We start from the raw sequence: 15757 nt of genomic DNA, 5'->3' as shown, positions 1-15757 counted from the left end.
TACATTTGAGCCACTGCTTTCTTTTGGAAGCAATTAAAATTTTCTATCCTCTCTATAGCTGTACTTGAGGACTTGGAAAGAATATTTAAAGCCCAAAATCCCCTCAAGGTCTGAGGCTGAAATAACCTACACTTGCTAAGACAGAAATCAGACTATTTTGGTGTTGGATGGGATTGCAAATAATCTGAAAACAACTAAGCAGCAGAGACATTGGGGAATATCCTTGATATGACCAAAATGGTGAAGATCAAGGACATAAATCTGAGTTTGTGGGAGGATAGGAATAAACAGACAGTTTCAGATATGAGAGTGCAGACAAGTCTTCAAAGATGGAATATACCCTGTGCACTGTGTCTCACCCACAGAGGACATTAAAATGGGATACTCGAGTCAAAAGGGCCCAGATGTCTACAACACGATGCAGGCATCAAAGTGTATCAAAATTGAATCAAAATTACATCAAAAGAGTAAAAGAAAAAAAAACAAAAACATGGAAATCCAATGCTTTTTAGCTACTTAAGCCTGGACATGTATAAAACTTGGTTGAGACCCCTCTGCTGCAGAGAAGGCTCTCTCTGCACCTTTCTGGAGGAGGACCAAGAAGCTGCAGGAATCTGACATATCAAGAAGATACAGGAATCTGACATATCAAGAAGCTGGAGGAATCTGACACATCCTGAGCTTCACGTTCCTCCTGGATGCCCCAAAGCAGCCCTGTGACCTGTCTGATTCACTGTCCCACACTGGACACCTGAGCTCTCAAACCAGGGCTCCGCCATCCATCACTGGCACTGTCCCACCTTCAGGAGGCAGAGGCTGGAAATAGTGTTTTATCTACTGTTAATGGTATTTTATTTACTATTTATGGTAGTGTTTTTATCTACTATGTGTGATACCTTTGGTACACTCCAGCAGCTCCAGAAAGCCCTGTGGGGAGTGCCAGGACGAGCCAGCCTGAGGTCAGAAGGTGGAAGAACCAGAGAAGGTTGTGGGATGAGCAGGGATGAGGGACAGGATCAGCAACAGGACAAGAGGACGTACTCTGAAAGCGCGCCAGGGGTTTAGGTTGGAAATTCGGAAGAATTTCTTCATGGAAAGGATCATTAAACATTGGAACGGGCAGCCCACGGCGGTGGTGGAGCCACAGGCGTTTAAGGCTACACGGGACGCACCACTGTCTAGTGGTGATCGGCCATAGGTTGGACACGACGATCTCACAGATCTTTTCTAACGCGACTGATTCTGTGAGGGCAGGAGGCCCTGGAGAGCAGCGAGGGGCTGAGGGGAAGGGGACATGGGCGTTCAGGGGACGCGTGTGGGCAGGGCCAGCATAGGATCTCATCCTTCCAGCGCGATGGCGCTGAGGGCAGGGCGGGGCGGGCACGGAGACAGGGAGGGAGGGAGGGAGGGGAAGCCGGCCCCGAGGAGGGCGGAGCGGCCGCCGCGGGCCGGACGCCCCCCGGTTACCGTGACAACGGCGTCGGCCGAGCCCGAGCAGCCCGGACCCGGCTGGCCCCGCTGCCCGCCCGCCCATGCCGCGGAAAGCGCTGCGCTGCGTCCTGCAGCTGGAGCTCCGCTCGGTGAGTGCCCGGGCCGCGCTCCCCGCCCGCCCCAGCCGGGCCGCGGCCGGCAGGAGAAGCCGCGCTCGGCTCTTCCGGCAGCGCTTCCCGCCCCGCTTTCCCCGGCCGGCCGCCGCCCGCGCTCCCGGCCCGGCGGAGCTTCTGGGGGCTGCTCCGGGCCCTGCTGCCGAGCGGGGCCGCGCTCCGTCTGGCATTGCAGCCGCTGTGTGCGGCCCCCGCGGCGGTGTTGGCAGCGGCCGTGCCCTCCGCAGCTCCCTTCTCCTGTGGCAAACTTGTGGGGGATGTTTGTCCCCGTGCCCCCGCCCTTCCGCTGGTGTTAGCAACAACCGTGCCGCTTTAGAGTTCTCATTCTCCTGTGGAAAAGGGTTTTTTTTAAACACACTGGTTCTTGGGAAGTTGTAGGGTGTAGGGAAAAGCACTCTCAGGGGGGAAAAAAGAAAAAAAGAAAGCTAAAACCAAAACAAGTCCCAGGAAAGAGCGGCTTGTTGATGGCTCTGGGCAGCTCTGAATATCTGGGTGTTAAATGGCGGGGAGTGAGGTCAAAAAGTGTGAAAGTGGAAAGTTTTGACATTAATTATGTTAGGATTGTACTCTTTGCAAAGTTTTCTGCTTATATCCAAGCTGGGAACACAGCAAGGAGCTGTATCATCTCCTGAACACTTTCCAGAATTAGCTGTGTTAGGCAGTGCCCTGTTACCCTGGAGTCGGTGGCTCCATATGCCCTGGTCCTGTATCCAGAACAAGCACTGCCATACATAAAATACCTGCTGCTGAGAGGAAAACACGAGATGCCATCCGCAAAACTCGAGTGCAGATCCAGGAAGTTTATAGAGTCTATACTGAGAAATTGCTCAGGTATTCCTGGTTGCTTAGCTGCCCTTGTTCCCGAACTTGAGTGCCTGCTCCGAGGCGGAGCTGTGGATTTCCACACATGGATGGCCAGGGTGTCACCCTGGCGCTGTTGCTGTGCTGTCTCAACAGCTGGTGTTTGTCTCCACAATGCCAAGGCCTGCTTGGTTCCTGGAGCAGAGCAATGTCCTTTCCTTTTCTGTTCCCACTGGCTGTGAGCTACTCCTGTGCCAGGGTTGAGTACAGGGAACACATTTCCCCAGGGTCAGGTTTTCAGGGTAGATTGTTATCTACCCTGCTCTCAAGGCTACAAGTAAGAATGGAGACTGCTCTTACACAAATGTCAACCACTGGCTTTTCATTTGAGGAATTTTTTTTCCTTGGTGTTTTCTCACTTGATATGTTTTTTGGGCTGCCGTTCTTTCATTTCCGAGTTGATCTTTATTAGCTAAAGCATGATATTTTTGGTCATATTTTTTGTGATGGACTCACCAGCCTTCTAACCATCTTACGGATGGGAGCTACTCTTCCACTTTGAATTTGCATTGATCAGAGTCAAAATTGAACCCTCATTTTTAACCCTAAATTTTGTCTTAGGTGATGTAGGGGAAAAAAAAGTCCAACGTTCATCCTATATATCTTAATATGAATCAGGGTCATTAAAAATATTAAAAGAGAAGACTGTTTTTAATGGTAACCTCAGCTTGATACCTTCTTTTTGTTGCACATTATTGATGCTGTCCGTTGGCCACTTCTGTACCATCTTTGATACTAATTATTCTCAACTTTTTCATCATAAATAATAATTCCTCTTGGTACTATATGATATCCTTTATCCAGAAAATGGATTTTCAAGAAAATGTAGAATTTTGCTTGGTTGATCTGTTTTTGTGGAACATGTCCTGCTGGGTTTTTTCCTAGTGATCCTTTCATCCATATCTTTATTTTTGAATATTTAAATATTTTGATCAGTGGGGTTGTCAGTTTTCAGATCTCTCTTTCTGTCTCACATGGATTTTTGAGCAGATTCTACCTTCCCTGTTTTCATTACATTTCATTTAAGAAAAATTACATTCTTTCACAACATTGCTGATGATGGTTCAGCCTCCCTGTGGCTCCTTGGTCCAGGCCTAGTGCATATTGAATAACTTTTGTTTCCATCATTTAATTCTTGGAGTTTTCTTTTTTCTCCTATGTCAAATTTTATTAAAACCAAGACAAAATATTCAGTTATGTTTGGGACATAGATTTGTTAGCTTTCACATCTTGGCTGATTTATGTGATGTCCATTAATTCTATCTCTGTTTGCTTTATTTGTGACCAAAGTCTTGTCCAAATTTCTGATTTATTTTCCTGCCATTTTTACAGTGCTCTGCATATTTCTCCACCCTCTTTGAAATCTGTCCAGTTTTGTCAGAAGTTCTGCCCTCTGTTTTACCCTTACTTCAGGGTACAGATCAATTTTGATTTGTTTGACTTAATGAAATTCCAAGATCTCCAATCTGAGTCCACCAGCTCTTTGGTTTGTCTTGCTCATTTCTCTTCTCAAATGGAAGGCCTTACTTAAAGATTAAGTAGTTCTTTAGTTTGATTTATCCTGCCATGGACTGTGTGTAATAAGTGCTCTGGAGGGTTAAGATCAGTAGAATTCTGTCCTTTTCTCTGAGCTTAATTGATTTCTTTATGGCTATATGTGATCTCCCAGCAGTGGAGGGACTGGGGGCTGGTACACATTTTCCATCTCCCTGGGAACTTTCAGCAGAGATATCCAGCATAACCCTGCCCTGGAAATTTCTTATGGTCCTTGGGGTTGCATGTGAGGTCAGTTAATTGCAGCACTGATCTCCCTCTTCCTTAGCTGATCCATAGATAACACTCTTACCTTCTTTAAAATAGTCCCTCATCCTGCTGGAGCAGTCTGCAGTCAGATAAGAGCTTCAGTTTGTCTCCCAAGTGTTATGGAGCTCTGCATGTTACAGAATAGGTGCATGAGCTGCAGGTATGCATGTGTCATTCATTTTTGGAACTGCTTTAAGGTTACACAGCCACATAGATTTGGTGTTCCAGCCCAGGTAATGAATTGTGCAGTTTATCTCCAGGGCAGTAGAATCACAAGTTTCCACATGTGCTACCTTGGCCCATATGCTCACTTGTAAGAATTTGTTTTCTTTTTACAGGATAACCAGAAAAAATGGCACCAGTTGTTGGAAGGTTTGCCTGTTGCAGCATCTTCAGATCTCTTAATAAATAGGCAAACATTGGTTCCCTTCTCTAAGGTGGAAAGCACAAAACTCCAGCTTAAAATGGTTGTAAATTCTACAAAAATACCGAAGACAAAAGTGAGAAGTAAAGCTGATACGACGTGCAGGATGTAGTTTGGGGATCTTTCCTTGTATGAATGAAATCTGTCTCTCTCACTCCTGTTCACACTTGCAACTGCATGAGTGTCATACAAGCTGTTTAATGCTTGACAGACTGTTTCAATTGGGTTATCCATTATTCTGGCACTTTTCTTGTAGATTTGAAGCCCTCATTTATATGGAGAGGAAATCTTTTTTTTACCTTATACTTTATCTGTAGTGATCTATCACACATTGTTTTCTTCTAGTTCTTCCATCTTTTTTCCTGCTGTTTATATAGTTTTCTTTTAAATCCAGTTAGGATTTCTCAAGTAAAATGTTCACTTGGGAGTAGGAGACTGTAACCAAACCACTTATTTTAATTCCCATCACTCTCCTTTGTCTTTCTTCCTGGCAATTGAAAGTCTGAACACTTTCTCCAGAAACCTTATGCTGGAAGAGACAACCTCATGTTTCTAATACTGACATAAAAAATGAGCATGAGACCTTAAGTGAAAGGTGTCAATTCTCTGTCAGGGAAATAAAATAAATCCACGTGGCTTGGAGAAAATAGCAAATAGTTTTGGAGTGAGTTGTGTACATTCTTGCAATCAGAGCTTTAAAAACAGACTGACTTCTTAGTCAAAGAATTCCAGTATTGTGCAGAGAAAGTTGAGAGATTTGGGGCAGTATGAGGCAGCCTAGTGAGAAGCCTTCCCTGCTTTGAGTTTAAGGATGGCCGAACTTCCCAGAGAAAGGAAGAAATGTGTCTGGTACTATTGGAACAGCAGTTGCTTTTTCTCATTTACAGACAATTTGCAAATAAACTTGCCCCTTCTGGTGGCTGGACAGAGTATGAATATCTAAGCACATAAATTTACCAGTTTCATTCCGTAGTTAGGATGAAGTTTGGGTGGGGTTTTGTGTTTTGGCATCATGTAGACTTCATTCTACATGAGTCTTCATGTAGGAGATGATTGTGCCTTGCAGAGTCAGAGCATGCCTTTAACTGTGCTAACCTGGCCTTGGGTTTCAGTTTTGGTTGAAGACAATGGAGTGTGTTTACTTAAGCAAGAAGAATTTGGTCCTGATTGTTTTAAAATTGTGACTTTTTTTCCTGACCAGTCTGTACAAATAGAAACGCTTTAGAGACTAATATTTTTCGCTCTCGTCTGTTACATCCTGACTTTCACAAATCAACCATTTCAGTCCTGACTGTTTCATTTTTATCTTGAAAACAGCCATTGCTTGTGTAGCTAAAGTTCAGTTTGTTTAATGAGTGTGTTACTCCTACAGATAACTTGTCCTGGAGTGCAGCTGAAAGACAAACAAGAACTTTATCTGAGTGTCTTTGTACTTGGCCAGTACCACAAAACTGAATGTGTCCCTGCAGTGTTCCCACTGTTCTTTCAAGAAAGACTACTATTTGAAAAGGTAAGATATGTCAAGTGCTAAAACAACCCAAATAAACCCCATCACAAATTCCACAAAAATTGTCTGCAAAACCCATGAGCACAAATAATCACACTGAGAATGGAGCAGTATTTTATCTCCTGCTTCTCTTTAGCACTGAGGGTGGGTGTGCCTGTATTATCCACATGGGGACTCAAGAATTGTGTGTACTGAAGATTCTAATGTATGGTGAGAGTTTTTAGGTGTTTGTTGATTCTTTTGTGAACTGTCCTTCCTCAGTGTCTGTTTTCCTGGCTTGAAAGGGACTGAATGTTTTTGTTCTAAAAATTATGGCAAGGTGAAGAACAGAGACTGTACAATATAGGAGAGGCAACTTAATTTAGTAGAAAGATAAAATAGCAGCTCAAGCCTTTTTGGTGACATCTTACTCCCTTTGAGATACTTTTTTCATGGTTTGTCATCAGAATTCCCAGATTGGTATTCTGGCTCTGTAATTTATAGTTGTTTATCACATTTTCTGAGTCCCTACTCGCTTCATTATTAGTACCACAGGGATAATGAAACACAGTATCTTACAGATATGATCTGGCTTCTCCACCACCTATGAATAATAATACTTTGCCCTTTCTAGTTCTTTTCCTTTAAGCATTCCCCAGCACTTTGAAAACCAGGCTGAGTAAACTTGCTCAGAGTGATGCTCTGGTGAAGGGGATGAGAAACAAACAGTGATTATTTCACTACCTATGAAGAGTAAGAAAGACCTCCATTCTTTAAAGGCAAACGTAACACAAACTTCTTAAGGGGAATGTACTGGATGCTGTTTTCAGTGTAATGTAGGGGACCTCCATCCAGTGCAACATCCTCCCCTATTCCATACTATCTATTCACATGGGATTCAGGTTAAAAAAAACCTGAACAGGAGACTGAGAAGTCACCTCTGTGAAAATGAAGCTGAAACCATTACTAATAAATTAGAGAACATAGACCTATCAGAATTGTAATACATGCAGCAAATTATGTTTCTCTCTTGAAATGTTCTTAAGAGAGTGCTCACCTTTACATCTTCAACACTTCACAATAAATTTTTTTTTGTTATTTACATACAGAGAAGCAACTCTGTATGGATAGAAAGTATATTACAAGAACTGCTGGCTTTCAAGGAATTTGATCATGTTCCAAATGATCATTTTAGTATCCTTTCTTTTTCCAGTAGGGATAGGACTCTTGACAACAATCTTGGCAAAGAGCATTGATTTTTGGGTTTTTTCCCTTCACTTTCCCAAGAGGTCCTTTTGATTACATCTGATTGTGTCATCATTAGTATTACTACTACTATTATCATTTTTTCTTTTTCAGGAATTTGCTAATATAGTTGATCCTGGAGACCTTGTGAAGTTACTGGAGTGTAAGTTCTGGGGTTTTGTATACTATGTTATATCCATAAATGCCATGTGTATATGGGCTCTAAAGATGTTTTGGAGGTTTAAAGTATGGGATATTTTTTCTATCAGGAGCCTGTTCTCTGAAAAATTAGTGGGTAACCACTATTATCTAACAAAATGCCTCTAGAAATGCATGTTACATGCTTTGGAACAGGAAAAGGGTAAAAAGTCATAAGTTATTGGAAGTCCACCTGGTTATCTGGTAGTGGATTCCTTTATATGGTTATTTATTTTATTAATTTTCACATTATAGAAGGATAAACCTGTAATTTTTCTAAAGTTATTCTTGTCATTTTAAGAAGATTATGTCTTGCTACATTTGTGTAATGAATTGTGGTGAGAAAACACTGACCTGAACTCAAACTGCAGGAATATGCATCCACACATGGGAGTTATCTGTAAAGGGGGCAAAGCTTGCATAATCTTCTTTAAAAGAGGAAAAACTTGGCAGCAGATAGAATTTACAAGTTCTAAGTCAGATTTAGCATTGTCATTTGTACCCTGCTAATGCCATTGTGTTCATTTATGATATTTATGCAAGCTATACTTAAATTTATCTTATTATTGGTGTGGTGGAAATAGTGCAGCAATGTACAGTGCTATGAAGTTTAAATCAGTGGTTCATTTTTCTTGGGTTTTGACTATGGGAATTTTTATTTTAGATTTTTTTTTTTTAACTCATGAAAAAACTTTTTTCCCTTCTAGTTGACACAACAGTACTTGAACTAATACAGCTCGTTCCTCCAGGTATTGTATCAGTCTTTTCATAAATTATGCAGTTTAATAGGTGAATTTCCAGGAGGACATTGCCCATTACAGCACAATCACTTTTTTCAACACACAAACAACATAGAAAGCCCTTCAACAAATAGTCCTCTGAATAGAAAATGTTAATAGATCAAGAGGATCTCATTCTTGAAAGGGAATAATAACTGAATATTTAAATGTATCATACTCAGGCTTAGGAAAGTGATAATATTTTAAAAATGGAAAATAAACTGAAATCATCCAGTGCATAATTATTAACTGCATCACAATTCACTTCTGGAGAGGCTATCTGTGAAATTTCAGAGTGCATAATCTTGTTCTCAGAGTGACACTTTTTTTCCTTCCATTTTAATGGTGACCACTGGGAAAACTCTTATCCTCACTATAAGTATTACAGGTCTCTTGGGATGTGTGAAGATAATAAATAGCGATTTGTCATACTTCTGTTATTGGTTTGTGTGATTATAAAAATCTATTTTAATGAAATTCAAGTGTTCCCATGAATAATGTAAATCTGCACTTTATTGGAAATAAAGTCAAGTTTTAAAGAGGACTCATTTGGAAACTGTGGTATTAAAAGCACTCTCTCACTTGTCCTTAGTACTTTCAAGGAAACTGCTGCTTCTCTCAGGTGACTTACCAGACTGTTTACTTGAAGAAATGTAGTGAATGGGGATTTTTTTTTTGTGGCAAGTAAAGGATCTTGCATAAGAATTTATTTTCAGGGCTCAGACATAGATGTGATATAGCCCAACATAAGCTAGCAAGATGGCTGCAATAGCACAGGTTACATTTTTTCACAATATACATTGAAGGGTTTATCTCTAAAGAAAAACTTTTTTTTAGAAGTAGCAAGACGGGGTATTGAGAAAATCTTGAAATAATTATTTTGCTGTTGCTTGTGTTTTTTTTACTGCTACTATTACCGTCTTGTATTATGGAATGGTAGTTTTTCTTAAGGAATTGGGTGCCATTAAAAAATACTGATTTTTTTCTGTGGCATGGAAGGGAAAAAAAGAGGAAAAGTACTGAAAAGTTACCTGAAGAAAACCTTTCATGTGCCTGTTATAGAAGAGTTAACACAATCTTCTTTAATTTTTTTCCCAGTAACATTGAATCATCATTTCATAGTAGATTCTGCACATTTTTGCTGCTGATTTAACTTGATGAGGTTATTTCCTAGTTCTATAGGAGATTTAGAGCCATGCTTTTAATTTGTAAAGAGCAAAATTTATCCTGGTTTCAACATGGCTCTGTGTGTGGTGTCTGTGCTGTGTGGCTTTGTCTATTTTCCAATTAAAGTATGTATTTTCTTTTTAGTGGGAAAAGTTCTAGCTACATATGAAGAAAATACAAGAGATTTCCTGTTCCCTGACCCTAAGCTTACCCATGGGCTCCGTGGCTTGCAGCGTGAGGTTTTAATGAAGAGGTCCCCGTCTTTCACAGTGAGTGAATGTCTGTGGATTGTATTTATGACACAGTCTGCTTCACTGAAGAAACCCCTTGAACTGCTTCAAATGAAAAGCCATTACTTCTGACAGATTTTGCCATTTTAAGGTGTTGAATGTACAAATCCACAGCTGAACTTCGGGGAAAGTGTAATCTTTTTTTCAGAATGCTTCAAGAAATTATTTAATGTGGAAAAGTTAGTTTCCACTTGGTTTGCAGTGTGGCTCCATGACATGTATCCATTCAGTTTAATCTGTGATGCAGCTGGTGGCTGAAGGGATGCAGGAGATGTCATATTGACTGCATGGTTCTCAACAGAAGCCATGTAACCCTCCTCCTTGGTCCTTCTCCATAGCATTTTGGAACAATAGCTAATTGGCAGAATGAGTGCAGTGAATTAATGCTAATTTTCTGGAGATAAGGGCTTAAGTACCTGTTAAATGAAAATGAATTCATTTCATGTTGCCCTTTCATGAAGTTTGACTGTTGAATCTTAATTGTCAGCAGAATAACCCAGGAAGGCACCTTAAGGAGGATGGTGATGATGTGTTTTGGATTTTTGTGTAGTTTTACTGGTGGATTGGCAGGACATTTGGATAAGAACTCAGTTACCCTGTCTGTTGTGGTTGGGCTAAAAGCACATGGGAGGAGGGAAATGCTGATTAAAGTTCATTGTTATCTTTTAGCTGGTGTAGCCTTTCCCCAGAAAGGGCAACCTGGAAACTGCCCAGACACTTGCAATTAGAGGTGCTAATTTGGTGTCTAATGCTGTGTTACATTTGAATGAATTAAGGTTGTGATTTTGTGCTACAAAATGTCTGATTCTGCAGTAGCTTAAAAACAAAAACAGCCATTATTTTTTGGCTGTAGTGTTTCTTTGATATGGCTCACTCCATGCATAGTGGTCTGGCTCAAGAGATGGAGTGGGACTGTTTTGCTTTCATGCTGCTCATAGAATAGATGCCTTCCTGGTGTTGAGAAAGAATAGGGAGGTAGGAACAAATGAAGTGGTGTTAGCTAAAGGTTTTTAGATTTTTTTTGTGAACAGAATATAGTGAGTCTTCATAGAAGCAGAGCCGCTAGACAAGTTTGATGGGTTTTGTCAAACTGAGTTATTTGAAACAAAAATTATGTATTTTCTAATAAAGAGAAGGTGCCATAATTTGTGAGCTGTGAGAAGATGTGGTCAGAGTAATTTGGATGTGTAGGTGATGAATGATGACACCGTAGTAGCTTTAAAAATTTGACTGTGGTAAGACACAGACACTTCATGTCCTTGGGAGCAGCATAACAAAATCCATCTCTGCCTGGAACAGGGACTGCAGGAGCCTTTGTTGCTCCATTCCATCTCCATAGCTTGAAAGTATAGTATAAGAGGATTTTGGCATAGTGAGCCCCTTTTGAGGAATAATGCAGAAGCTGGGTTTGATGGCATTGGAGGGAGGCTCCCAAAAGAACTTCTTGTTCCTCTCCTCACTTGCCAAATGGAATAACTATGGAGGGATTTTTACCTCCAGTAGAAATGCAGTCTCAAGTGCCTCCCTCTCCCAGTGTTCCTTGAGCTTTACTGGCAAGTGTCTCTTGCTAAGTCTGTCAGCACGAAGTGCTGGATGTGAATGCTAAGCAAAAGGAAGTGTTGAACAAGGTCATGAGAACCCTCACATTATTCCTATGCTACTGAAGCCATGTTCTTCCCACATGAAAAGTTATTCATAGCCAGCTGAGATGTTGAATATTTTTGAATGGCAGCTGTGCTTCAGTGACAGTTTGATTCCAAATAAGTTTGTCTTTTATTAAAAAAATAAAGGTAGCAACAGTAAGATTACGGTTGTGGAGTTCAGATAGGCAGTGACAAGCAGTGTCTGATTAACACTGCTAATCTGCCAGTTGGAAGGAATCCCAAGTTGAGAGGATCAAAACTCCTCCAGAAATCTGGCACTTGGCTGATAATGTCCCTGGCTAAATGTCTTACAAGGTTTACAAACTCAGTGTGCATACAAGACATGCCTCGAGTTATCTCTCCCAGTCCAGTGTTGCCCAGCTGAGGCTCTTGCTGGCTCTTCTGTATTTCTCTGCAACCTTTACCTTTCAGAATATGCTTATGCCTGGACTGTGGTAGTGATTTTTTACAGATGTTCTTATCTCCATTCCCCACCTTCATGCAGTATTTGCCACATTACTTAAAACAGTTTCTTTTTGGCAATGCTATCTTCCATTAGCAGTCCAGTGCAAGGCCTTCTGTTATATTCCTGTATACTTTTTTAAGCTAGAGTTTCTTTACAGTCAAAAGCACATATTAGACTTGTATTCTTCTAAATATGAACCACCTTTATACTTTTTCTGTGATTAAATTGATACTATGTCCCTTCTGTTTAATGATTGATGCAGAAATGCTCAGGGCTGCAGATGCCACTAAGCCAGAAGCAGAAGAAGAGATCCCAAAAACTTTCCAGCTGGATTTTCATTTACAGATGTGTCTGGGGCTATATGATGGTATTTACATAATTCTGTGTTGACTATCCTACAGCAACTCCTGATTTTGGAACTGCAGAAAACAAAGAGCAAATTGTCTGATGGCTTTGGCATGTGAGTTCCTTTTGACATATCCATGCTTGTGCATTCACATGCCATCCCATATTCCCTCTCCACAGACTATTTCTCTGAAGAAACCATAGTTTGTGTCATTTTTTAGGGATGAACACTTAAGAATTTTGTAATCATTTCCAGTCTCTGTGAGAGCAGTAGGTGCTCTATTGTTGCATTTTTTAGTAGACTTACTAATTCTGATGTGTCCTTTTTTTAAATTGTTGATAGCACTTGACAATTCATTAGTAATAAAAACGGGTTGATTAAAGATGATCAGGCTTAAAACCTCTTTTATGTGCCATAACTTGACTTGATTGAATCCTGGACTCTGTTAATTGCTGTGACTGAGCTTTCTTGGCATTTTTGTCATTTGATTTCCATAATCTATCCTGGGGCCAGATCATGTTCCCTAATGGGAAATCAGTGTTTAGGCAGGTGGTAGAGAATAGTTTGGTTAATCAATAGACTTCACTCACAAAGTTCCTACTAATTTTATGGATGTGGGATAAAATCACAAACAGACACAGCTCCTTTTCATGTCTCAGTGATTTTGTGTGTTCATGTGCTCAAATGCCTGTGCACTGAGATGCCTCAGGCACCAAATTCTGTCCATGTTGAAGGAAGAGGGGTTAGGAATTTCTGGGGGCACTTGATTTTCTCTTGGATTCTGCAGAGCTGTATGGGATGCACATAGATGATTACCACTTGTTTATAGCATATGTGGCATTTAGTTCTTTTATGCCTTTTTTTAGTGCTGCTGTTTGGGAAGCAGTGCTTGTGTGTTGTAATCCCTGTCCTTTACACCCTGTAAATTCTGAATGCATTGGCCAATGCTCAGTGAATAGCAAGGCAATAGTTTTCTGAGGTGTTGTGTTCCTAGCCATGGCTGCAGTAAAAGGTGAGTGGAACAGAAGCTGCTAATCATGTAAAAATGGTGGGACATGCTGGCCATTGCTTGTGTGTGCTGTGCTTCACCAGGAGGCCCAGTGGGACCCCAGTGATTCCAAGTGGGACAAACTAGGGCTGCCCCATGGGCAGGAGGGGATTGTGGATGTGTTCCATGCTTATGGAACAAGGGAGGCATCCACAGAAATCAGACTACTCCAAAGATTACAAAATGAAGGACATTCTTAGTCATACTGTTAAAAAGGAATAGTATCTGCAGTGTGATTGACTGATTAAACAAAATGTTTTTACAAATGAGATGGCACAACTGAGACTGTTCTCAAACAAGTTTACAAAGTTAGTATTAATGAAACTTCTAGAGCATGACTGAAATTTTTATTGATGCCATATAGCATGGCATGAAAAATCTTTAAAAGTGCTTTTGACAAAAAAAATGTATTAAAATAAAAGTCAGACCTTAATTGTTGTACAAAAGCAGTGTAATCATCTGTAATTGAATTGTCAGAAATGCAAATGTTAGCATCTTGACATTTACCATTGCTGTTCTGTCTTTTCTAATTATCTTTATTAAAGGCTGAAATTAACAAAGGAAATGGCTGAAAATTAGGAATGGTTTGTTACATTAGGTGACATTTACCTCTTTGATACCCTTTATCTTGAGTTGAAGCTTGATATGCAATTATTGTCTCTCTTCTAGGGAATTGCACCAAAATTGAGATTTTCTACAACCTGCCTTATTTCAGACAGTCTGTTAATCTTAGGACGGAGTCACATACAGGTTAGCACAATTTAATTGTTTGCAATTTCTAGATTTAATATTGATAGCCTTGCTTCCAATTTTTCCATGTGCTGCTCACTTCAAACTTTCCTCATTCTTTTGTTGTGGTTAAAGCAGGTATCACGGGTGCTTGACAACTTGATTAAATTTTTAATCAAGTATGAGTAAAGAGTGGGTTTGGTGCATGACAGTAGATGCTGAGAGTTCCTTGAATCTGAAACAATTATCAGCTACTGTGTTCTATGATCAGCTGAAGTGTCAGTCCCTGATGCATTGGTACATGGGAAGATGCCTTCACATCATTTGTTACTGACACTTAAAATTAAGGACAGTAAAAACTAGGTGTTGTTAGAGAAGATACATTATTAAACCAAACCAATTAATTTAATAGTTTTCCATAACTGTATCACTGACAGTAATGGAAATGCAGATTTTTGTTGAAAAGGCTATCACCTATATTAATCTGGAAATGCTGCTTTTGCAGCAAGTAAAGTTAAAGGTGAAGTAGCACTCTTCTCTGGTCTCACAGATTGGAATTTTGGTTTGGATTTCTGGAACAAGCTGTCATATAAAGTTACTCTTCATCCTCTTTCTTCTGCTGTAATATTGAAAAATGGTGCAGCATCATTGGAAGGGAATGGTTGTCAGGAAGGCTTGTGTGCAAAGACACTTAGGTGACTTTGACCTGTTGGTGGCATTGCTAATGACTTCAATGAGAAGTTTCTTCCAAATTTAGCAAATGAAATGTATCGAGACAGAAGAAGAATTAAAAATCAGTGAAAATTGTCATTGTCAGAAAATTGGCTTCAGTGAAGGTGACTTGAGTAAGGGCAAACTGATTTAAAATTTAAACTGTTCCTAAAAGTATCTATGAATGGCAGCTCAGATTCACTTGTTTTGCAGTTTTACAACTGGTGTAACTCAGGAGCAGCACCACCTGCTTCTGTTGAAGTTGAGATTAGTCTTAGAGAATTAGGTCTGGCTTTGTGTGGCCAGGTCTGTGCTGTGTCTCTCCATCAGCTGCACCAGTGAGTTCAGATTCTTCAATACAAAACAAACACACAGACTCAGCCTCACTGGCTGGCTGTAGAGGGAAAGCCTTGAAGGCAAGTTGGGCATTTTATTTCTGGGTTCCTCTGAACCAAAGCAGTCCATGTAACATTCAGATCTAGGGCTAATGTCAATAGCTCCAGCTTGAAAAAGAATTTCTGACAGAAAGAATACTGTTTTTCTCCACTAAACTTTACACTTTAAAAAACTAATAAATTCACCATAATCCAAGAAAGTATTAATTTTGGAGAATGTACTTGCACTTCTTCTGGAGCTTTAGGCAACTCTAAATGCATATAATTTAAACTATTAAAAAGGCTCCTCCTTTAATTTATGTCTTGTACTTTAAAGGGGAAGAATTTTAAAATAAAGCTTAAACAGATGAAAACATGCTTCAAATTAGTGCATGGCTAATTCAGGTAAACTTTGTGACAAAATTAAATTTAATTTTTAAAATCTCCATTAACTGTGTGAGAAAGCTAATTGAATAAGTACCAGACACTTAAGATCTAACATGCAGTACTGGGTGTTTAACCTTCTTTTGGTTTCAGAGAAAATGGTGAACACATTGGTTTTTAAATTGCTGTTTGATTATAG

The 15757-nt window shown here is 40.2% G+C and overlaps 1 protein-coding gene across 2 annotated transcripts in view; it reads left to right on the top strand.

The window, feature by feature from the left end:
* Positions 1 to 1505: 1505 nt before the first annotated feature.
* Positions 1506 to 15757, top strand: part of SPATA6 (spermatogenesis associated 6) — a 35548-nt gene continuing 21296 nt past the window's right edge. For both annotated transcript variants that reach the window (XM_058030353.1, XM_058030352.1), the window contains exons 1-6: positions 1506 to 1580; positions 6065 to 6202; positions 7538 to 7586; positions 8329 to 8370; positions 9712 to 9836; positions 14030 to 14110. In XM_058030353.1, coding sequence (XP_057886336.1) covers positions 1533 to 1580; positions 6065 to 6202; positions 7538 to 7586; positions 8329 to 8370; positions 9712 to 9836; positions 14030 to 14110 — 483 coding nt within the window. In that variant the 5' untranslated portion in view covers positions 1506 to 1532. The remainder of the gene's footprint in view (positions 1581 to 6064; positions 6203 to 7537; positions 7587 to 8328; positions 8371 to 9711; positions 9837 to 14029; positions 14111 to 15757) is intronic.

This window comes from Melospiza georgiana, chromosome 9 (assembly GCF_028018845.1).
Source record: "Melospiza georgiana isolate bMelGeo1 chromosome 9, bMelGeo1.pri, whole genome shotgun sequence".
Taxonomy (NCBI): Eukaryota; Metazoa; Chordata; class Aves; order Passeriformes; family Passerellidae; genus Melospiza; species Melospiza georgiana.
The sequence above is the reverse complement of the archived record's forward strand: the minus strand, read 5'-3'. Positions and strand labels throughout refer to the sequence as shown.